The 23,776-nt window shown below is 48.7% G+C and overlaps 1 protein-coding gene across 1 annotated transcript in view; it reads left to right on the top strand.

Moving 5' to 3' along the window:
- The window catches only part of ARHGAP35 (Rho GTPase activating protein 35), a 122,041-nt gene that overhangs the window by 88,448 nt on the left and 9,817 nt on the right, over nt 1-23,776 (top strand). Inside the window, exons 4-5 of the mRNA XM_030873819.3 lie at nt 18,296-18,373; nt 19,963-20,094. Coding sequence (XP_030729679.1) covers nt 18,296-18,373; nt 19,963-20,094 — 210 coding nt within the window. The remainder of the gene's footprint in view (nt 1-18,295; nt 18,374-19,962; nt 20,095-23,776) is intronic.

The following is a 23,776-nucleotide window of genomic DNA, read 5'->3' as shown; positions in this document are numbered from 1 at the left end:
CTTATCTTTTATTATCTTTAAGTTGATTACACTTTTCACATCTTTACCTTGTCTCCCTAAATTGTCACCTCCTGAAAGGATATGACAGTGTTGGTGATTTTTATATCCCTAGTGTAGTGTCACCCAGGTAGTATGCTTTCAGTAATGATTTATTGCTGTGATACCCTGTTGCCCAAATACCACCATGTGTCATATCCTCAGAGATGCGATTACTATAAATAGAAAATTCAATTGCTAATTTATTTTGCAAACTTGAGCAGGTGGCATCTTTCTTTGTCTTCCTTTACACCATAGGTCAACCTCCACTGAAAAACTGTGTGACAAAATTATTTTCAGTTGCTGACTGACTCAGCTGACCCTCTGGATTTAGGGTAGCATTTGCTTGTCAGGGCAGTTTCAGTTCAGCAGAAGAGTAGGTGTGGTTTGCTGGAGCTTAGTGGAAGAAGATTTTACCTGGGTTTTAAGATCAATATGTGAATTCTTTGAAGAGATAGAATAGGCATAAGCCAACATGAACCCAGGGTGAGACTATAAAAGTCTCAGAAACTTGCAGAAATGCTTGGTCTTGATAAGTCTTTGGTAGCCTGTCCAAATATGAAGCATGGATGTAAATTTTTATTCAGTTATCATAGTACTACCTTTTGTATCATCCCCTGTGTCTTGTGACAATTACTTTATCAACCATTAAATCCTAAAAATTGGGTCTTTTCTAAGATGTTTGTTTTACAGATTTCACTCTCATGTTTTTACACCAAAATCATGGTTTGTGAATTCTTATTTTATAATGTGTTCTAATAACTGGTAGAATTAATCATTTTCAACTCTTTACCAGAATATTCTATAGCCTCACACTATCCTAAAAGAGTAATTAAAAACCTGTTATATGCCAGTTCCCCTTAGGTGCTGGAGGTTCAACGATGAATAAGACAGTTCATATTTCCCTAGAAGGGCTCTCAGTCTAGTGAAGATTATAGTCAAGACCAAGTTAGTAAAGGAAGTAGTTGGCGGCAAAGCTTCCATTTTTCTGCAGCCCCATTGCCTAGCATATACGCCCAGCAGCCACCGAGGTCTACAGGGTAACCTTGCAGCCTGCCTCTGTGTGATATTTTTTATGAGATCTTTTAAAGATAGTTTTACTATTTTTTTCTTTTAGAAAGTATCTTAATGTGACTTTTTGAACTATTTTCTTTAGTGCATTTAATATTTTCTCAGTGCATTGCATTGAGGTTTTTTTTTTAATATTTATTTGGCTGTGCCAGGTCTTAGTTGTGGCATGTGGGCTCCGTAGTTGTGGCATGTGAACTCTTAGTTGCGGTGTGCACGTGGGATCTAGTTCCCTGACCAGGGATCGAACGCGGGCAGGCCCCCTGCATTGGGAGCATGGAGTCTTAACCACTGCGCCACCAGGGAAGTCCTCATGCCGTTGAGATTTTTATTTGGTTTATGTTTAAAATGCAGTTCAGCATCTTTGTGTAGTGTATGGTCTTTCAATTCAAGGTCATGATGTCTCATTTTTCTCATGATGTCTCATTTTTCTCATAATTAGTCATTGCAGTTGTTTTTTAAAAAAATTTTTTTTTAATTTATTTATTTATGGCTGTGTTGGGTCTTCGTTTCTGTGCAAGGGCTATCTCTAGTTGTGGCAAGCGGGGGCCACTCTTTATCGCTGTGCGCGGGGCTCTCACTATCACTGCCTCTCTTGTTCTCTGTGGAGCACAGGCTCCAGGCTCCAGACGCACAGGCTCAGTAATTGTGGCTCACGGGCCCAGTTGCTCCGCGGCATGTGGGATCTTCCCAGACCAGGGCTCAAACCCATGTCTCCTGCATTGGCAGGCAGATTCTCAACCACTGCGCCACCAGGGAAGCCCTGCTGTTGTTTGTGTTTCCTTTCTAAGGTTGATGAGGTCAAGTGTAATGAATTAGTTTGTCAATCTGTAAATATCTGGGCCTATTGAGTACAAGGCGTTTTCAATGCTGAGGAGAACCTGAGCCTAAGGCCAGGTCCCATTGGAAAGAGAGCTACATGGAAGAGGAAATTAATAGTTAATAGTTCACGGCAGTGAGTTTGCCTCAAGTCCATGAGGCTGAAACGTTAGGTGGAAGTCAGGGAAGGGAGGAAATCCCTTGAGCTGGCTTGGTACTTGTCTGGGCTGGGGGCTTGGCCAGAAAGATAAGTTGGATTCTGTAACAAAGAAAGGATGGAGAAGAATCTTCTAGGTAGGGAAGGTGGACTGAACAAGATTCAGGTGTAGAGGTGAGAGGTGCTGTTGACCACATAGCTATGTTGCCCTAGAATCCTTTGAATGTCAGGTTCTGGCATTTAGACTTGGACAGGGGTTTTCGGATTGTCAGTCTCGGGTCCCTAGGATTCTAAGGAAGGTTTTCTGTGTGGAAACGGGGAACACAGCCCACTAGGATTCTGGGTCCTTCACCCTTAAAGTTCAGTTTAAGATTTTATTTGGAAAAAGGATTTTGGTGTGCTTGAGAAAGCTTATCAACCCTTGTTATCATCAGTGGGAAGGCAGGGTTTGAAGGTTTTTATCTGAGAGAATTCGCTGAAGCTCTCGGAGGGCACTCCCTTGTTACCGTCCCATATCAGTCAACCTAATCAATGGATGCTGTTGTTTTTACCACTTGAGTGGGTCTTGAATCTGGCCCCTGCCACTGCAGTTAATCTCACTCTCTTCCTGGTTTATGATCATAGCCTCTTGGTAATTGGTCTTTCTCCTTCTGGTCTCATGTCCGTTCAGTCCTTTAGCCACACTGCTGCAAATATCTTTGTAAAATAAATGAGATCACATCACCTTCCCACGTTTAAAATTCTTCAGTGGCTCTCCATTATCTCCAGGATAAAGTTTAATGCTGTCGCCAGCAAAACCGGCCCCTGCCCATCATCTAGCCTCACCTCATGTCATTTTCATCCACGATGATAAACTTCAGCCGCACAGCACGCCGCTTCTGCAGCTTTTGTGATATGTCTCACCCGCGGTACGTTTACTCGCCGTTCCCTTTCAAGAGTCCCCTCCTGGCGTCCTTCTCTGGCCTACCCTCTGAGCCAGTGCCCACCAGCCTGTGTTCTGTAGTGCTCTGTGCAGTGCTCTGTGAGCACTTACACTCTGGACTCTGATTGTCTTCCTTCCTCAACGGATCCTAAGTTCCTTGAGGGAAGGGACTGGGTCTTCATCATTGTATCCTCCAAACCAAGACACAGGGCTCTAATAAATGATTATGAACGAATGAATGGTGTAGAGACGTTCAGAAGACCTCTTTCCTCAGAAGTGCCATTCCTTGGAAACGTGGAATTGTATCTAAAGATAGGGAGAAGCAAAAAGATGCGTATAATACTAAGGTCTTGAGCAAGGTTGCAACATCTGAGTGAGAACTAATTTCCCTGCGTTCTTAGTGTGAGGGGTAGAGGGTGTATTGCTAACAGTCCAGGGAATGTGAAACTTTCGAGGTAGGATACTTAAATAGAGGGGCGCAGAAGGAAGGGAGCTGCGAGTCAGCAGAGCAGGGGGAAAGAAAGCGAGTGGGTCAGGCTGCCAGGGCTAATGGGAGACTTGGTGTCCCGAGGGTGCGGCTGGCCATGAGGATTCAGGCGCACCTTTTCTGAGTTGAGAGAATTGTCTATAAATCACTTTAGAGTTTAGAGTTCAAAAATAAGGGAATTCCCTGGCGGTCCAGTGGTTAAGACTTGGCGTTTTCACTGCTGTGGCCCGGCTTCGATCCCTGGTCGGGGAACTAAGATCCTGCAAGCCACGCAGCACGGCCAAAAAAAAAAGGAAAATAGCTGTTTTAATAATCATGATGATAATAATAAATGGAGGATAGGTGTATAGATGTTTTACCCCAGGGGATTGGCACTTTAAATTTTTCAGTCCACTGCAGCCTGTATCAGTTCAGAGGTCCTTAGAGCAGAGACCTGCTCTGACAAAGATTCCTCATTACCTGGTGATTTCTCTTCTCCCTGATGCACCCTGGGGCTGCTCGAGCTGTTGTTCAGCTACCAGGAGCAAGCAGAGGCTGGGCGGAGACAGTGCTGGAGTCTCTGTGACTCTAAGTGAACAGTTACACCCAGGCTAATCTGAGCAGCAGTGGGCAGGTTGTTAGCGAACACTCTTCCTTCAAGGATGTAAAGACAGAGAGCTTGACTGTCTAAATAACAGTTGAATGAATTGTTGTCTGTGGGGTGTTGTCAGCCTCAAAGAAGCAATCAATTTTCTCTCCTTGCCCTCTGAAAAAGATCTCCTTGTGCCATTGTTAGATCTCTTTGCTACAAGTATTCTTGGGTTGGATTTGGCTTCTGAGTTTATCTCCATTTTCAGGAATCCTTCCCTGAATACCCACCCTCCCACCTGCCGAAGGCAAGGTAAGGTGTCACTACTGGCAGAACCAGTAGGCTGTCTACTACTGGTATGCAGCCCTCTTGTCACCACTCTGCATTCATTGTCTTTGTCACTTTGCTGCTTTGTTTCCTGCAACGCTGCTACACTGAGGAACTCAAGAGCAGAGACTGTCTCTTCTTTGCCATCACCAGGCACAGCACCTGACGTGCAGTAGGCACTTGGGTATTTATTGAAGGAATAAGTGATTTTTTTGTCCCATGTACTAAATTAGTTAGATTAAGGCAGATAGGAAATGGTCACTAGACGCAAGATGAATTCTTGAGGATCGATCACTTAAAGATCTCTTCTTGGCAAGTCTGTCTACACTTTCGCTTTTTTTGCTTCTCTTTTTCCCTGCCCAGGCTCTTAAATTGATTGCATAAAATTTTGTTTCCCTTTGAATGCTGTAGGGTGCTGCTGCCACAAGAGCTGTCTTTGGAGTTTACGTAAATATTTGTTGTTTAAGGGACCTAGTACGTACGGTTAGAGCAGGGAAATTGGGGGAAAGCAGATTCTGAAACCCCTGGAAACTGTGACTTGAAGAACTGTGTGGGTTTATTTTTACTTAGGGGCGCATAACCTAGGGACTATGGACAGGCTTCTGGAGGCCTGTGAACCCCTGATTTCCTACAGCTGTTGGTGAGCTTGTGTGTGTGCGTGCACGCACGATGGGGATGCACCAGAATCTACAGCCTTCATTAGGTTATCAGAGTAAGAGGAGTCTCCTCCTCCCAAAAGGTTAAAGACTACCGTGCAGCCAAGTGTCGGTGGAATACCTACCGTCTGACCCAGAGCAGGCGGGATGATGGCGCACCTTTGTCCTCAGGGAGTTTATGATCCAATAAAGATTAAAAGATTTGACCCGAAACCTCTTCGAGCTGGCAAAAGAGAGATCAGTGAGGGCTGGGAGATGGATGTGTTAGGACTTGAAGGATGAGTAGCATTGAGGTGATTGAGACTAGATCAAATAGTTTTCTCTTCCCAGCTCTCCAGGACAGGAGGCCTCATAGCTTCCCAGTGATTCCATGCAACTTGGTGGCCCAAATTGGTATAGTCCACCTCCAGTTTTACTGTGTGCCCATCCCCTCCCATTGGACCCTTTCCAAAATAGAGAGTCGCTGATCTTGTATACTCATGACAACAGAAGTAATAGCAGCTAATAAAACTTTTAAAGTGGTAACGTTAGCTCCTGGCTTTATTTTCAGTATCTCACCTCCATATTACAGATTGAAAATAGACAACCCTCCTGGGTGCTGGAGTTTAATAACTCCCTCGGTTTTATCCCTCCCCACAGAGCGATGGCTTAGCACACATCTGTCTCCCTTGTGTGTTCACAGTGACCGTGAGAAACAGACGCCCAGCGTCAGTGAGCACTTTGATGTGTGGTGTACCATTCCTCAGAAAACACCAACCCAGTCTTTCCTGGAACTGCCTTCCAAAAAACCCCACCAAACTAGTAAATGGAAAATGGCTGCTAAGTGTTCGGAATAAGTAATATGCATATATTTCAGCTTTATAACTAACTGAGAGCAAATTACAGTGTTGCCCTGGTGGGAGACAGCAGGACAAAAGGCCAGACTCTTTCTCGAGCTGATTTCCTACAGTTGTTGGTGAACTCCCAGGCTGCTTAATCTAATTGGGAAATGCTCTTTACTTAGCCCTAGCATGCGGCACAGAGCCTTCTACGGCACCTGTGGGCAGCGAGGCAGGCCTGGCCCTCAGTTCGTTCCTTACCTTCTCTGAGTCTGTGTTTCCTTGGCTTCCTTGCAAGGGTAGTTGTGCATATTAAGAGAGAACACGTGCCAAGTGCCAATTAGGACCTCACGTTGCCAGGCCCAGTGCTGAGTGTTTCCGTGAGTCTCATACCATTCTCATAGCAGTCTTCTGAGAAGGGTGTAATTTCCAATTTTCTGAAAAGGAAAAGGAGATTCAGAAAGATGGAGATTGGAGCTGGGACTCTAACCCAGAGCCATTGATTACCCTTTTGGCCACATCGCCTCCCTTCACTGGGGTAATTTGAAGCCCAAAGAAGACAGATCAGTTGGGCCCTGCCAGCTAATGGAGCAATGGGATCAGGCAGCTGATGCCGGACTCTGGTACCCTACACCAATACCCCTCTCTAACTGCATGGGACGGTTTTCTTCCCTCCTGACACCAACTGTGTGGGGTCTTTTCCAATACCACGTCAATTCTCCGACACCAGCCAGGTGTCCTGCCACCCAGTTCTGGCACTAACCACCCAGAGTTATCATCAGGCTGTACAGGTTTAGGGCTCAATCCCGCAGAACCGCCCTCACTTCACCACGCCAGTTGCAAGTCCCTAGGCTGTGCACACACTGACTTGGCCAGAAAGTCGGGGGTTCCCACAACCTCCCCCCAGGTTCGATAATTTACTAGAACAACTCACAGAACTCAGGAAAATGCTATGCAGTTGATCCCTGAACAGCACAGTTTGAACTGCGTGGGTCCACTTGTACTCACATCTTTTTCAATAGTAAGTACAGCCGTACTCCCCCGTCTGCGGTTGGTTGGATCTGCGGATGCTGGACCACCCATACGGAAGAACCGCAGATATGGAGCGTCGACTATAAGTTATGGGCGGATTTTCAACTGTGTCGAGATTCAGCACCCCTAAATCCCACCGTGTTCAGGGTTCAGCTGTCTTGCTATTACAGTTTACTATAAAGGATACAACTCCGGAACAGCCAAATGGAAGAGATACCTAGGGCAAAGTATGGGGTAAGGGACACAGAGCTTCCATGCCCTCTCTGGGCACGCCACCCTCGATGCGTTCACCAACCTGGAAGCTCTCCGAACCCTGTTGTTTAGGGTTTTTATATAAAGGTTCCATTAAACAGGCATGATTGATTAATCATTGACCATTGGTGACTGAGTTCAATCTCCAGCCCCTCTACCCTCCCTGGAGGTGGGGGTGGGGCTGAAAGTTCCACTCTTTCATCAAGGCTGGGTCTTTCTGGTGACTAGCCCCCATCCTGAAGCTATCTAGGGCGCCCCACCCCACCCCACCCCCACCCCCACCCCCACCCCCGCCAAGAGTCCACCTCATTATCATAAACTCAGGTATCTGGTAACAAGGGGCTTGTTATGAATAACAAAAGACACTCCTATCACTCAGGAAATTCCTGAGGGTTTTAGGAGCTCTGTGCCGGGAACTAGGGACAAAGACCAAATATATATTTCCTTTATACCACGCTGTCCCTGCCCTCCCTCCAGGGCTCCTGCGTCTAAAACCTTGCCAGTGGGCTTCCTTAGCCCCTCTGGACACCTAGGGCTGAATTGGCCAGTGGCCTCTGAGGCTGGGAAGGAGCCGCAGGAAGAGCCCAACCCTGGGCCGGTGTGCCTCTTGTCATGCGGGGAGGACGGTGCTCGTGCAGGGCCTTTTCTTCCTAGAGCACCCTACCTGCTTTCTTAGCTACTCTCCCGTGACTTAGAGGACAGCATTAATCTCAAAAGTAGCACTAATCCCTTTTTATAAGAGAGGGAACAAATCCTGGAGTTCTTTGGGCAGAGGCCACTCACAGCCATCAGAATGGAAAGGACCCACATTCCAGCCCTTTCTTCTGTGCTTCAGGCTGGTGAAGCTGTGAGCTTTGTAGCATCAGACTGAAACGATTCAGAACTTTACCAAGTTCCTTCCCACTTGGGACTGCCCTAAAAAAGCCTCCATATTTCCATCCTCATTTATCATAGCCACTCTCTACAGTTATCATGGAAGGGAATTGGTGGGACTAGAGCTGTTAAATCTAGACAGTTATTTCCCTGCGGTCAGCCTAGAACTCTGTCATTCTGTCTTTCAGAAAAGGCATCTAATTTCAGTAGAGATACCCCCACCTATCACTATAATAGTTTAGCAGGTGCAGTTAGTTACAGCTCGAATATACCAACGGGCTTTATGTGAGTAGCTGCCATACTTATGCTGCTCTGAATTGATGGTAAAGTGCTAAAATATGAGGTATGTGGTTTCATATGCTGTGATTTTATGGGGGTTCTGTGTTACTTAATCTCTCCCTCCCCCTATAATTTTAGGTTAGCTAGTTGCTTTCTCGTTATCCAAATAGTTTTAAAACAAAGCTTTCTCCACATTTTTTGACTACTTCCCATGTGCCCATTTCTCACCACCCTCCTGTATTCTGCTTGCTTATAAGTTAAACACAAGTCATTTGCATTCCAAAAATGCCTTCTTGCCATAAAAGCAGGCAGTCAGCTCCACTTCGGGCTCTTTCAGATAAGCAGCGTTCATGTAGCTTGTGACTCGGCAGTGCTAGCAGATTTCCTTGGGACCCAGTGCCCTGATCGGAACAGCATGCCCTGGCAAGCTGCCTGGAGAGCCCAGCAGCCAAAGCGAAGTAAAGCCTGTTTCACAGAGTAATCCCGCCCTTCCATCCAAGACAGAAATCATCTGGGTGGAAGCCCAAATCCCCAAGACAGTTCCAGCAGGCCTGCCTTGCCTGCCTGTTACGCTGCACTTTCCCTCTCCACAGCAGTGAGCTTTGGTGGACAGGCCGCTCTGCCCTTCGCCGGCGGAGAGGAGATGAGACTGTTTTTGCCCCGACAGGCAGTGCAGCAGGCTGTCCTGTCACAGCAGCCCTGGGGAGCAGCACCGGCTCTCGACTGAGGGCCCTCGCTGTCTCCCTCCCTCTCCCTCATGGGGGGCGTGTGCGTGTGTGTGTGTCTGTCCAGCTTCTGGGAAAGGGTGCAACCCTCTTGTGGGGGATCCCAGGCAAAGCGAAGCCGTTGCCCTGCTCTGGAAAAGTGAGCAGGCCAGATCTAGAGACCGACCACACGTAGAACAGCAGATGGCTTGCCCTGGTGAGATCAGGAATTCACTCAGTCCCCATGACTTCTCTAGGGAGTAGCGGAGGCAGGGAAACCAGTCCATAAAGGAAGGTAGGAGTTGGGTGCGCTTGGGTAGGAAGCACCTTTTCTGTGCTGGCCAGGCCTGAGGCCTTCTCTCTCCCGTATTCTGTGGGCAGGGTGGAGGCCTGCCACCCTGAGGCACGAGGGTGGTTGAGAACAAACTACTTCGGTCCGCTTCCTTCCTCTCTTCAGCCAGAGAAACTGCACTTTTATTTTCAGGCATGTGTTCCTCCTTCCCTCCTTTCTGTCGATAGTTAACTGAATGCCTTCTCCAGGCACGAGTTACTGTGCCAAATCCAGGTACATAGAACGGTAATCAGAAAACATGCCTGTTCTCTCCTTGGAGGACCAGCATGCGGTGAATAATCACACAGCTGTACAGTAACTTTCAGGTTTTGGCCACTGCTCTACAGAGAAAGTGTAGGGCGGTGGTTAGACACAGGCTCTGGAGTCTGTATGGGAATAGTCATAATGGTAGTACACAACACGTAGGGCTGTCGTGAGGGTTTCGGAGATAATGCATGTAAAATGCTCATCACTGTGCCTGGCCCAAAATACGAGGACTGCATAAATGTAAGCAGTTTTTATTATCATAACTGACTCAATTTAGACCTGGGCGTCAGTGGAGACTTCTGAGGGAGCAATGTTCAGCCAGCCAAAAAGGTGGAGGCAGAAGTAGAAGGAACAACCTATAGGAAGGCTCGGAGGCAGGAGGGGCTCACGCTTCGAGACTCTGAAAGGCCAGCGTGATTGGAGTGAAGTGGGTTGGGAGAGGGCAGCAGGATCAGGTGGTGATGCAGGCCACCCCGGCCACATGTGGACAACTTCGTATTGTATCCTAGATGTAGAGTAACCACGATCAGATTTAATGCCAGAGTGTTAACAGCCTTCTAACCTATGGAAGTGTACTTTCTTAGTGAGGAAAGAGAGGCCAGGAAAGGAGGGACACTGGGCTGTGATTGGTGACATCACAGAACCTTTCGTGGTTCATTGGGAATGAGGAACCGGAAAGAAGTTAACCTCTGCCCTCATTAATGCTTGAGAGGAATCTGCCTGTGACCTCAAGGGGCTTTACTTGGGGGCCTGCTGTGGAAGGGAAGTTGGCATTGTATGCATGGGGGGGGTTGTACCTGTGTGTTCGTTTGACTGTTTCTTTGTTGGTGGCTCTTTGTTTAGTCAGTGACGACCCCCCCCCCATTGCAGTGGCACTAGCTCACCTCCGAGTCACACTGCCATCACCCCCGCGCCACTGGGCTTGAGTGTGCTGGCGAAGTCACACTTGGAGCCCGAAGGATGCCCACATTCTTGGCAGTAGGGTCTCCCAGCTGCTCTTGGCTTTGAACATTCATTGCTGCTTTGCAGAGTACAGTCTGCTCACCTCAGTTATAGGTCACACTCCTCTCCTCTCCATCCCGTGCTGCCCAGAAAGAGCAGTATTAACTCTGGGCTGGCCTAAGGTTCACTTTGTCATAGTGGTTTTCTTAAACACATACATTGGGCTATGCGTTTCCTTGAAAGTCAGGAAAAAAACAGAGCCCCTCATATGGCTCAGAGCAGGGTCCAGAAGCCCTCTTTCACAGTTGATGACAGTAAATACATGGGTAGCTTATAAAGGATCAGCCAGATGCTGGAGCCATATGATGCCCCAGACTTGGTGTGATATTTTCTTCTCTTCCCTTTCAGATCTCTTCTCTCCCTTCCTCCTCAGCCTTGAGATTTATGACGTGGCTGTGTGTACATGCAATGGCCTTGGAAATTTATAAAGCCACAATGCCTAGCTGTGGGGCTAACACCCGGTCAGGCAGTCATAATAGAGTGCTAGTGTCATTCTGTCATGGGGAGAAAGGAGGTCTGGCACTGCCAGAAACAGATCTTGATTGGCGAGGGAATTACCAAGGGAAGACAGCTAACAAAGGGGCACTGGAGGGGCCAGAGTGACCCTAGTGTTCAAGTAATAGAAGAGCCAGAAAATCATTCCAAGCACATCCAACACAGGAAGGCAACAGGGAGATCTAGTGGGGATTCTTTCCTGTTATCAATAGTAGAACTTCATCATAGGAATAAAGCACGGACACTGTCCATTGGCTGCTGTCTGTCGAGAGAGGAGGCAGCATTTTTTCTCTGGCTCTCCCTGCTTATCCTCCAACTGACAGATGAGAACACTGAGTGGGGTGTGAATGAAGAGATGAATGCGTATAAGTAAACAAGGGAGGAATGGAAAATCCTTCTAACCCGTAATGAATCTGGCATTTACAGGATAAAGCCTACATGTAATATTTGAAGGATAAGGGAACAGGGAACTAACATTGGAGGGGGTAGCACGATGCTGTAAGTGCACAGTCAGGGTGGGAGGGCGGGGGCGCGGGGACATATGTGTGCACACGGCTGATCCACTGCGTCGCGCAGGAGAAACTAACACACCATTGTAAAGCAATTATACCCCGATGAAGATGTGAAAAATACATAAAAGTAAGTGCACAGTCATCCAAGACAGAGACCCGAGTGAGCCAGTTCAGAGCCTGCTCCCCCCACCATGTACACACAGCTCTGTGGCCTTGGGCTTAGCCTCTCTGAGCCTCTATTTGCTCTCTGTAAAATGGGAATAAAAATAATAATATTTACCTCAAGGAATTATTGGGTGGATTCACTATGGTAATTCTAGTGCAGAGCTTAGGAAAGTGCCTGGCACATAGTAAGCCCTCAGCAAAAGTTAAGTGTTGTTATTATTGTTTTATTATTATCATCATTATTTCAGTGTGCCAGCCATTTGTATTACTTGCTTTCATATGTGTATTCTCAGTATTCACAACATCTTGATAGTCATTAATAAACAACCCGTATTTGTTGAGGAACCAAGGCTTTGAGAGGTGGAGTGATTTGTCCTCAGTCACCCAGCAGCTGTAAGACAGAGCCAGGATCAAAACTGAGGTTACTTTGGTGTCAAAGCCTGTGTGTGTTTTTAATATTTTTCTGCCAACTGGCCTGTTTTGGCCGAGCCCTCAGAACAGGCCATGCCTACAGGGAGGCGCTGCTGTTGAAGCTTGTTAAAATGTTGAGAAAGGGCAGGGGGGGAGGCATTATGCTGTGGGCTTTACGCAGGTTATCTCGTTTGTTCCTTGCAGTAGTCTAAGAAGGTGGGGGTTGATCCGCTGTAGGGTCAGATGTGCAGAAGTTAGTCAGGATCCGAACCCGGATCTCCCTGACAGCAAATTCAGGTGCTCCTCCACTTGGCAGCTCGCTTTCCACTGAGATCGTTAGGATAGTGGCTGCTCCCTTAGCCCTGTGCTGTGACCTCGTTCAGTGCACCCCAACAGGGCGTACGGTGGGGACCGTTCTGTGTTGTGCAGAAAAGGAAAGGAAGCGCTATCGCCCAGGATCTTAGAGCCAGTAAGCGGCTTGTGATTCCACGCTAAACGCTCAGCCACACCCCAGCCCTTTCACCTTCCGTCGTGGCGGGGGTGCTGCAGTGTGACCCTCAGGAGGAGACAGACTGCAGTGTCACTGTTGGCATTTGACCCAGAGAGGTCGGCCCCCTTCAAGACAACTTGGACTTTATGCTCGACGGGGTTTCCTTTTCTCCCAGAGTTCTCAGCACCCCTCTGGCCTTGAAACTTAGCCTGCCTGAGACTTACCTCTGGGATACAGGAAAGAAGGAGAATGGCCTATTAGATGCATTTCCTTAAAAGTTGACAGAAGTAGTTTAGTAGTTAAAGCCTGTCTGATGTGGGGTGTTTTACAGCACTGGCAGCACCAATTTAAAAAAAATTTTAAGGACTAAAGTGCTGAGTTTTATATCTAAATATAGAAAGTGAAAAATAAACAAGTCAGAGTTTGTCTTGGAGGAAGTATTGATTTGTTGCTAGAAAGGAAACTTAGGAGGAACTGAGTCCTGGTGTGACCGAGCAGGGGCGAAGCCTGGCCGGGGCAGACTACGGAAAGACTTCAGGCCAAGAATGCCGGTGCCGAGAAGTGGTGCTTGGGATCCAGGAATAAAAACTTTTTTGGACTTTTCAGAAAATCAGACGTGTACCAGAGCAGAAGGTGGTTCTCCTCTCGGTTTCCAAGCTCCTGCAGGTCACCTGTCCATTCTCCTGGGGCCCCTGGTGTGGCAGGTGCCACAGGCATCTCTCGGACGCTGTGATGGGGAAGTCAAGGGTAAAATATGCCAGTTCTTAGCCCATAGGGAACGCCTCGTGGCTGGCATTGCTGGGTCATCTAGCCTTCTGTCACCAAAATAGTTTTGAGGAAGACCACAGCTGAAAACTCTGTGAAGGATCTTATCTGCCATGTTGGGTGCTCAGTACATTTTTTAAAAAATTTATTTATTGTATGTATTTATTTTTATTTTTGGCCACGTTAGGTCTTTGTTGCTGCGCACGGGCTTTCTCTAGTTGCGGCGAGCGGGGGCTACTCTTCGTTGCGGTGTGCGGGCTTCTCATTGCGGTGGCTTCTCTTGTTGCGGAGCACAGGCTCTAGGCATGCGGGCTTCAGTAGTTATGGCTCGTGGGCTCTAGAGCGCAGGCTCAGTAGTTATGGCACACGGACTTAGTTGCTGTGCGGCATGTGGGATCTTCCCAGACCAGGGCTCGAACCCGTGTCCCCTGCATTGGCAGGTGGATTCTTAACCTCTGCGCCACCAGGGAAGCCCAGTAAATATTTATTGAAAGAAAAAATAAGGCCTCTTTGCTTTTCTATTTTTTAATGTCCTTTTGAAAAATCACACGTGGCCGTGGTTTAAATAATGTGCAGAGGCTTGCTAACAAATAGAAAGCACCAGTTTTAATACTTTTTGGAGATGCTTTGTTCCTGAAGTATCTGGTATTTATTTTTCCTTGTGTATTCCCCCCCCCCCATTTTATTGAATCATAGATCTTAAGACCTTAGAGGCCTGGACCATCTTCTAGAGTGGTGGCGGTTCTCACAGTATGGCTCCTGGACCAGCCGCATCAGCGTCACCTGGGAATGTGTTGGAAATGCAGATTTTTGGGGCCCACTCCCAACCAACAGAATCAGAAACCCTACAGTTGCAGCCCTGTAACCTATATTATAACCAGCCCTCCAGGTGATTCTGCTGCTCGCTCGAGTTTGAAAACTGGTGATTTAAAACGCAGTAGTAGAAGAACACAGGCTCTGGAAGCAGATGGGGTTCAGATTGCAATTCACTAGCTCCCTGACCTCGCGCATGTTACGTTACCTCTTAGCCTCTGCTTTCCCATCTGTAAAATGAGATTAATAACAATCTCTGAAGGAGCTATTGTGAGAACGGATGTGGAAATGCACGGTAAGGACTTAGCATTATGTGCCTCACACACAGTAAGCCTTCAGTAAATGGTTTATTACTGGTGTTATTAGCTGTCTTCTTAGACCAGGTATTAATCTTTTTAAACAGCGTCCCAGACAGATGGCTATCCAGTGAGAAGGGAGTTCAAAAACTCTGGCCCTTTATAATGAGTGACAGCTGTAGCTACTATTATTTTATATATTGAGAGAATATTTGCCTTCCTGTCATTCCCAGTCTAGTCATAGCTCTGTTCTCTAGAGCCGTCGGAACAAGACTGTTCTACATAGAAATTGTTTAGATTTTTGAAGGTAGCAGCCTTGGCTGTTCTGAACTGTCTCTTGTTCTATTCCCACATGTTAACTTGTTTCTCTTGTTCTATTCCCAAAGATTAAAAGATTCCCAAAGAAATCAGTAGGGCTCTGTAAAAAAAAAAAAAAGACCTATTGCCGAGATTCTGCTATGGTAATGGGTCTTTGGAGATTTCTGGTATGTAGAGATGCCTCATAGTTTAAGAGTGAAGCTTTCTCAGTGGGGCCTCTAGCCATGGAGCAGATCTTGTGGCTGGGGGGTACTGCTTTCTGCGGGCAGGGGTGAGCCAGAGTCAGCCCCTGAGTGTTTCTGTGTGGGTCTGTGGGTCCCAGGATGCATACCCCTTGGCATCCAGCGTCTCTGCCTAGGGGCCTGCTCCAGGCCCCCAGCCCTTTCCCTGCTCCGGTCCCGGGCTCCTTGGCAAAGCTGCCCTTGCCCTGTCAGCCATCCCGGCTCTCACCTGTGTTGCTAGCTCTGTTTCCCGAGCAGCCTGCAGTTTGAAGTCTGCTCTCAGACTTTTGTTTTTATTTAATTGTTGTCTAATTAATAGTTGTGAAAAATTGTACTGGCCAAGCAGATGATACTTTTCCTAAATTATGCCATGTTGTTGTGTAGAGCGGTGGCAGAATTGCTATTTTAAAGTGGGATTTCGTAATATAAACACGTGTCCAGATTACAGGAAATACTAAGTTGATGATTAATCGATGCTGTGGAGCCAGCCTTGTGGTTCAGATGCTTCCATTTTTGTGATCATCCATCTAGTGAGGTCTCAGCAGGCCCGCGCCTCCGATGATTTCCCGATAGCTAACTTGCAGTTTGTTTTCTGCCCTGTGATACCGGGGCAGGTGGCCATTAGGAGACAGTGCAGAGGGCTCCTCTGTCCGCGCTGAAGGTCAGGGTTGCCAGAAGATGATGAATGGCCTGAGACTGTCAGGATCTTCTCCCGGTCAGAGAGTGCCTCTCCACCCTGGGGCTCAGGAACTGTGGACACTGCTACTTCGTCGAGGACTTTTTAAGCTCCTGCCGTTTGTATCATTGTTTTCTTTGTATTAGAGAGGGCTGATATTCAGGTAAAGAGAAAAGTGTAGTGATTTTTTTTAAACCTAGGGCGTGAAGATTTGAATCTGTTGACACATACCCAGGGCTTGTCAAAACGTGGGTGATTTCATGTGTAAGCATGTGACGTGTTTCCCGAGATGTGAAATAGGTAGAAAGTTTAAATGTGTCTGAGAATAGTTTAGAAAAGTCACTGAGGAAAGAGACCATTGTAAAATTACTAACTAGAGATGGTGAACAGGGGCCATCCTGACCTCTAACTTCTGGAGGTTGACAGCAATAGAGGGGATGGACCGTCTCAAGATTGGCTCCCCAGGGTACTGAGGGCCAGTGGGTTTCACTCAAATGTGGTGTTTCTTTGAGGGGATTGGTCAGGGGGGAGACTGTGGTCTGGACCCCAGCCTGATGGTGGATGAATGTCAAGCATCTTCTGGAACAGTGTGGAGGCAGAAGAGTAGCAGAGGCCCTGGACTTAGACCACTCTGCCTCTTACCAGCTATGCGGTTTAGGGTGAGGACTTCACCTTTCTGAATCTCCCTTTTCTCATCTGTATTCTCTCTCCATCCAGTAGCCCCACCGTAAGGGGTTGAAGATTCGATGGCATCATCATTCATCTAATAAATGAGTGGTGGATGCGGGAAAGCATGTAGCCCAGTGCACAACATGGTGACCCTGCAGGAAATGTTAACTCCAGAAGGGAGGGCAGTGGGAAAGGTCACCACTGGGCTGGGGTGTGTCCAGGGCCTCGAGTTTGGATAGTGTCTGCACTTCCTGTGCCGAGGACAGTGACGGCGCAGCTCCTTCGTAGCTAGGCATTGCACGGTAGGGCGTCCTTGAGGCTGGTCTGTTGACCCCCTTTTCTCTGGGGTGAAAGGGCCCATGTGCAGTTAACAGCTTTTAGGCTATAGGGAATTGATGGCTTCTGCTTTGATGTTCTTCACAGTTCACCTGCCACCAATCCGGGGCTCCAGAAACAGGCCGACTGCGTTTATCTCGCCTGATGGGTGCCTCTCCAGAGGCATCAATTAGGTGATAACTGATGTTGAGACACTTGGCTCTCAAGAGCCTCCTGATGGACTTCAGGGCCTAGTCTTCTCTCCACTGTCCGCACTGCCTTCTGGTGTTCATGGTGGCTCCAGGGTCTTCCTCAGTGCCCCTTCAGCTGGTCAGAGTTGCTCAAAACCGTGATCTTCAGAAGGGAACCAGGGTTGGTTTGGCCATGAGATCCCATCTTGGTTTTCACAGTGACGTCATTGTCCTTTAGACCCATGGTCTTAGGGGCGCAACAGTGGACTTTCCTTCCTGGAGAGGAGGAGAACCAAGTTGAGAGACAGTGCTTGGAGTCCACTGCAAGCTGCGCAGTGCTTCCTGTGCCAAGGGGTGGGGAGTGAAGGGTGGAGGGAGTCATTCTCTCACTTGGTACTTCATATCCTCCCATGTTATTATTTAATTGAATTTTAGCATTGCTTTTTTCCTTACCTAACACTGTACACCAAGTAAGTTCCAAAAGAATCGCAGAGTTAAATGTAAAAAAAAAAAGTTGTAAAAGAACAAGAAGGAAGAAATAGAAGAAATAGAGAACATCTGACCTAGGAACAGGAAAATCCTCTCTAACCATAAAAACAAATGAAGACATCATAAAGAAATTGATGGTTCTTGAAAACCTAAAATTTTTGAATTATGTACTTCCAAAAAATTCAGTACACAAAATTAGAAAACAGATAACAAAAGGGAAAAAACGTAAAGATGTATAACATTAACATAGTCAGTTCCTTAATATTCAAGTACAAAATGAGAAGAACCACTGCTATAGGAAAATGAACAAGAACACGAATAGGAAGTTCACAGAGTGAGAAATACACGTGGCCAGGAAGCTTTTAAACTAACTAGCTATCAGAAAACATAATTGTGGGTTATCCCTAACAGTGAAAACTTGGAAAAACCTAAATGATTAACAGTGGATTGTTTTTAAGTTACTGTGTATTTTGATGTCTTTAAAATCATGTTGTAAAAAAACTGTTAATGATTTACGTTCACAACATACTTTGTAAATGAAATGGGTGGGTTAAAACAGTGTTCTCTCCATTTTGTTAAAAAAAACACTCAGATTCCAGAGTATACATCAAAATGTGGACAAAAGATATCTTTGTCTGATGTGCTTCTGTATCATTTTAATTTTTACAAAAAGCAAATATTTTTACATTTCTAAGTGAAAAAGAAAATGGGCAAAAGTGGGTCGAAGCATCTAGGCAAGCCAGGAGTCTTCAGCCCTGTTCCTGTCTCCCAGTGGGCGCCTCATGGACTCCCCCCTTCTTTCCTCAAGTGCAGTCCTCCTCGTGCTCTCCTCCACTTCCTGCTCCTAAGACACCTGCTTGTTTCTTCTCAGGACTGAGCACTGAAGGCATCTACCGGGTCAGCGGGAACAAGTCAGAGATGGAGAGTCTGCAAAGGCAGTTTGACCAAGGTAAGGCCACAGCCCAGCCGAGCACCGGAGGCCAGTCAGGGCAGACGCAACAGCCGGACTGCCAGCGGAGCCCCTCGGGGGCGCTCCTGCCACACAGCCCCAAAGCCAAGGGGTGCTGGCTGGGTGACTGACAAGGAGAAAGGGTTTTGGCCCCTGTCAGCAAACAGAAGTGTCATCCCTGCCAAACCTGCTTCAGCCGGGCTGCTCCCGCACCCCACCATCCAGGCACTGTTCCGGCCCGCCCCGGCCCGCGCCTCGCTCACCAGGAAAGGGCCTTGCTTCCCTTGGAGTGGGCTGTGCAGGGGTGAATCTCAGGCACATGATGTAAAGGTTGGGCTGAGATGACAATCCCCTTTTGCCAGGGCCACAGGAGTACCCTCCTCACAGAGTCCCTGCAGGAGAGAAACGAAGCAAGGGAGCCTTTTGTGATGAGCTGAGCCTTGAGCCCCAGACTCCCAAAGCTGAACTCTCATGAGTTAGACTGGCTCTTGGCCGGGACTTCTGTCTCCTAAGCTAGATCAGTCTGAGAGGCCTAGAGCCAGATGGCCAAATCTATTCCACCCTAACCCAACAGCCAAACTGTAACTCTTAGAACTGAACACCCACCAGTGCCAGAAGCAAATGAGCCAAAGCAGTAAAAATTCACAGATGTCACTGACCAAAGAGGAAAGGAAGCTGGGGATCAAAGCAGGTCCAGCTTAGCATGTGACTGGGCTCAGGAGGCCAACCAGGCAGCCTGTGCGGGCCTGCAGGAGCCAGCAGCTAAGCCTGTGCGCTGGGAGCAGGCGCCCCACCCCAGCACCCAGGGGCCCATAGCACTTCGTAACACCACAGGCAGTCTCTGCTGGCTGGCAGCGGGAGAAGGTGACCCAGGAGAGAAGGAAGATGTGCGTTAGTCTTGCAGGATAGGAAGCATGAGGTCAGAGTGAGGGCAGAGCCACCCTTGGGTATACACTCGATTATATGCCAGAATCTGTGACATGGGTTACACACAACCCCCAGATAGAAACAGCTGATATCTGTCAGCAGATGATTTGTACGATCAGAAATGCAGTAAAGTATGTAAAGAAAAACTAGAGACACAGAGGTCAGAGGTATCGTAAGCTGGAAGGGACCAGCAAGGGGAAGATGAGCCTCGCTGCCCGATCACCACAGGAGCAGGGACGGAGATGGCAGCCCGGTTGTTGGTAGCGTTTTTGTAACCTTCCAGGAAAAGGGAGCTGGCCTCCTCCTGTTTTCCCTGAGTGCGAGGGTGTAAGGAAAAGGTAGCAGCACATCCAGGCCAAACAAGGGGAGCTGGATGGCACAGAATGGGGGCTGCAGCTCCTCTACTCAAAGGCTGACCTTGGAAGGTTGGGTGTCAGCCTCTGTCTGTGAATCTCAGAACTCTCTTTTCTTCTTTTTTAGCAGCACCCAGGGGTGCCACCTTCTGTCCAGTCTGTGATGATCCTGAGTCCCTACCCAGGCTCCAGGCCTGCCCTGGGCAGCGTCCCTGGGTCCCCGTTTCTCTGCTTATCCCCAGCGCTGAGTGTTCCTTGCTTCTGCCCAGCTTACATTGATCTGGCCTCACTCTCCCAACTTCCTTTCAGATCACAACCTGGATTTGGCAGAGAAGGACTTTACAGTGAACACTGTGGCAGGGGCCATGAAGAGCTTTTTCTCAGAACTGCCAGACCCCCTGGTCCCATACAACATGCAGATCGATCTGGTGGAGGCGCACAGTGAGTAGTGGCAACCGTGTGTAGCTTGTGGGCCCCTGGCAGCGCCCCAGGCGGACTCTGTGTTGGGCAAATTGAGGGAGGGGGTGCAGCACCTTAAGAATGGGTCCTGCCCTCAGAGAGCTGACATTTGGACTCTTGGAACTGAGATGTGAAGGACGTAAGGAAAGGGAACTAGCAAGGTGGCACCGAAGGGGCTGACACATTAGGCCCCTGCCTTGGTTGACCTGAGGTGCTTCTCTGAGGGTTCTGTCAAGAAAGTTGCACATGGCCCCAGAACTCGTGAGCTGAGAGCCTGGTTTTGATGTCGGACTTGGGGCAAATCTCTGCTCCGCTGCTTGTTCACCGTGTGTGCATGGCCAGCGTGACCTTCCCTGACCCTTAGTTACCTCTGTTACCATCCCTCCTCGTATTTATTAAATGAGATTCAGAGAGGTCTGGAGGCAAGGCTGTGTCACAGACCTGTTAAGTGGTAGGTGTATTACTTTCCTTTGCCCTCCTCTCGCTCACCCCTCTTCTCCCAGCTCTCTTAGATGGAAATTACCGTGTGGTGCAGAGCCAGATAGCCTCTGAGGAAGCCATCCTCTTGAGGGAAGGGGACAGCTCCGATGGCCCTGACCAGATGATCACTTGAGGCTGCAGCAAGTTAGCATCTCTGGTTTTAATGGTCACCTTGCACGCCATCCTGCCTGCCCCGAGAGCTGTTTCTGCCCTGGCTTGCCTCTCTCCAGAGGCATTTGTCCACCATGTGGGAAGCTTCCCACTGGGCAGCCCTTCCTGGACTTCATATAGTGCTCTAGGTGGGGGGCCTGACCTCCCCAAGCTTTCCACGGGGTGGCATTTCTGAACTTTTTTAGCCAAAGGCAGCCTTCTACTTGGTACCTCTGGTGGGGTGGGCCAAGACCCCAGAAGCAGCCGCTGCTGTGCAGCTACAGAACGGAGTGTCTTTGCCAGTGACCAAGGGGGTGGGGAAGTGGAAAGGGAGCTCTGTTCCTGGGACCCCAGCACATTAGTCTTATCTTGCCACTGCCCAACTCAGAAGAGGGAGTTTTAAGCAAACACGAGTTACTCACAAGACTGATGGTGTGGGCAGAATTCTGGGGGCTGTCACAAATTCGCAGGACTTTTAAGATGTGGGTCATGGACTCTTAGTGGCTTCGGGAAATAGAGGTGCTGACAGAGGCCCAACTATGGAGGGGTGTCCCTGTCAGAACCTGACTGCTGTCAGTGCTGCAGAGCCCCCAGAGTCACTTTCTGTGGCCTGCCTTTCCTGTGATGTTTGTTTCCACAGTCCAGGTGCCGCCTTCACCACCATATTTTACACACACCGTCTCAGCTGATTGAGATTGTTCGCATCCCCAATCTTATCCAAGCCCACAGGGGTGGGTAGAAGCACTGGCAGCTTCTGGGACTGTCATAGGGTTCCTTGGCCTTCTTTCCCATCTACCGTCTCAGGACAGGAGTCTGGGTTTCTCCAGATGACTTAAGGGGTGGGGACAGGTGCCAGCTTCTGCTCTGGTCCTACCATCCAAAGATAGAGGTCCTCCCAGCAGTCACTTCCCTAGCAGGCTCCAGGCTGGCTCAGATGTGAAACACATGGGAAATCTCCATCCAGAGCCAGCTTTCTTTCCATGTAAGCTAAGCTTGTCTCTGGGCAGAAGTTGGGAAGAGAAGGTGTGGGCTGGTACCCAGCTTGCTGGAAGCCCAGAGATTCCGGACAGCGTTTGTCTTGACTTGGCACCATCTAGAGGCTTGTAGAGTCCTGGCACCCTGCAGAAAGAATCCCATTGTTTCTGCGGGAATTGCTGACATAGCGTCTTTTTGTTTGGGGAGGGTCACAGGGGGCAGGAGAGGAAGGTGTTATTGATAGGGAATCAGCTGCCTTCCTACAGCAGCTTCCGCCGCCTGCCCCTGCTGAGGAAGGGAGCTTCTTGCTGCTACTGCAGCCTGGAAAAGGGTGGAGATTTTCCGCTTCCTCTTCCCATGGTGTGTTTCCTGTGCCCCAGGCTGGTCAGCTGGAGCTCCGTTGTCTTGAACCTGGTAGAGAGAAGTGTATCTCACTGACATGGTACCTCTCACGGCCTTAACAGTTGAGTGAAGAGCGGGGCTGTGTGTGCCAGAGCTTAACTGAGCCAGAAACACCAAGCAGGCAGCGCCAAAGTTAGTGTTAAGGGACCTGATGGAACAAAGATTCTCATGCCCAAAAGTAGCTATTCTCAGCCTGGCTGGGTTTCCATGGCAACGTCAACTTGACCAGCTGTTTCCACGTAATACCTAAGAGCTGTTGTGTCTGTGTGTGTTAAGGGCTTGGAAATGGTTTCCGATCCCATCACAACAAATATCAAGGTCACTATCAAATTGTTTTGTAAGCTCCAAGATTTCACAATATTGAACATTGCTGAAATTCTGCCTACAAGTGGAGGTTTTCGTGACTGTTCACCAGTCATTTTCCTACCACGTTCAAGGTGATATGTGGGAGACTGAGAAAGGAATAGCAGCCGCCGCAGCCCACACTGCGAGGGAGGGCAAGCTGGGCGTGACCTGTGCTGAGACGTGGCTCCTGCCCTCCCCGGTGCTCACTTACGTTCTCTGCCAGACAGCGCGAAGCAACCTGAGCTGGAAGTGCAGAAACGCAGTAAGGAGAGGAAGGTAGAAGGCCTCGTGGAAGAGACGGCACCTGAGCTTGGCTTCAGAGAGGACCAGGATTTCAGGAGGCAGCTAGAGGGGGCTTGAATTCCCCGTTCTGTCTCGTCCTCACGTTTCACCCCAGCCTTCAGGAAACAGTATCATTTATTCTTGCCCCGCGTCTTCTCTCCCTCTCACAGCCCCCCCAAAACCCCACCACCACCTATCCGGAATCCCTCTGGCCCAGCAGTCCCCGCACACCCTGTCCCATGTATTTTGTGCCAGGAAGGGCCCTAGAGCTGCCTCTGTCTTGGCCCAGAGGGGCTCAGAGCCTCGTTAGCCCCCATAAACTGCTTGTGAGTTCTGTGTGCGCATTTAAGTCTACGGAGAAGACCATGGTCTTTCATCAGATTGTCAAAGGGATGGGAGTTCCCTGGCAGTCCAGTGGTTAGGACTCCACACTTTCACTGCCAAGGGCCCGGGTTCGATCCCTGGTCAGGGAAATAAGATTCCACAAGCCACACAGTGTGGCCCACCCACCCCCTGCAAAACAAACAAAAAAAAATCATCAAAGGGATATATGAGCCCAGATGGTTCAGGATGCTGGCTTATCGTCTCACCCTTTCCATCTGCAGATGAGACAACTCAGGGCTAGAGATTCATAAATGACTGACCGGCGAGGTCGCCAGGTGGGCCAGTCTTGCTGCTCATTGGGCTCTTGTTCACATGCTGCCTTGTGATGTTGCTAATTCTGGGATCCTGCTTCCTCTTGTCTGTCCAGTTAGCTGCTTAAGAGCACGGGGGTGTTCCTCATCTCCTAGCATGTGCCAGGCCCTGCGTGGGACAGGGACAGATGGCAGCAGACAGACACGTGTGCAGTCCCTGCCTTCATCTGGTGGGTAGGAGACATCGCACAGGTTACTGCAAGGTCGTACCTCCGGGAGAAGGACACCCTGAAACTTCCGTTCTGGGCCCAACAGAGGGAGAGTTCAGCCTTGGGGTCATTTCCCACCAGAAGGACAGCTGGCGGCTGCATGCATCACTGAGCGATTGTGGCCTG

The sequence above is a fragment of the Globicephala melas genome, chromosome 19 (assembly GCF_963455315.2).
Source record: "Globicephala melas chromosome 19, mGloMel1.2, whole genome shotgun sequence".
In the NCBI taxonomy this organism is placed as follows: Eukaryota; Metazoa; Chordata; class Mammalia; order Artiodactyla; family Delphinidae; genus Globicephala; species Globicephala melas.
Note: the sequence above shows the minus strand (reverse complement) of the source record. Positions and strands in the feature narration are given on the sequence as shown.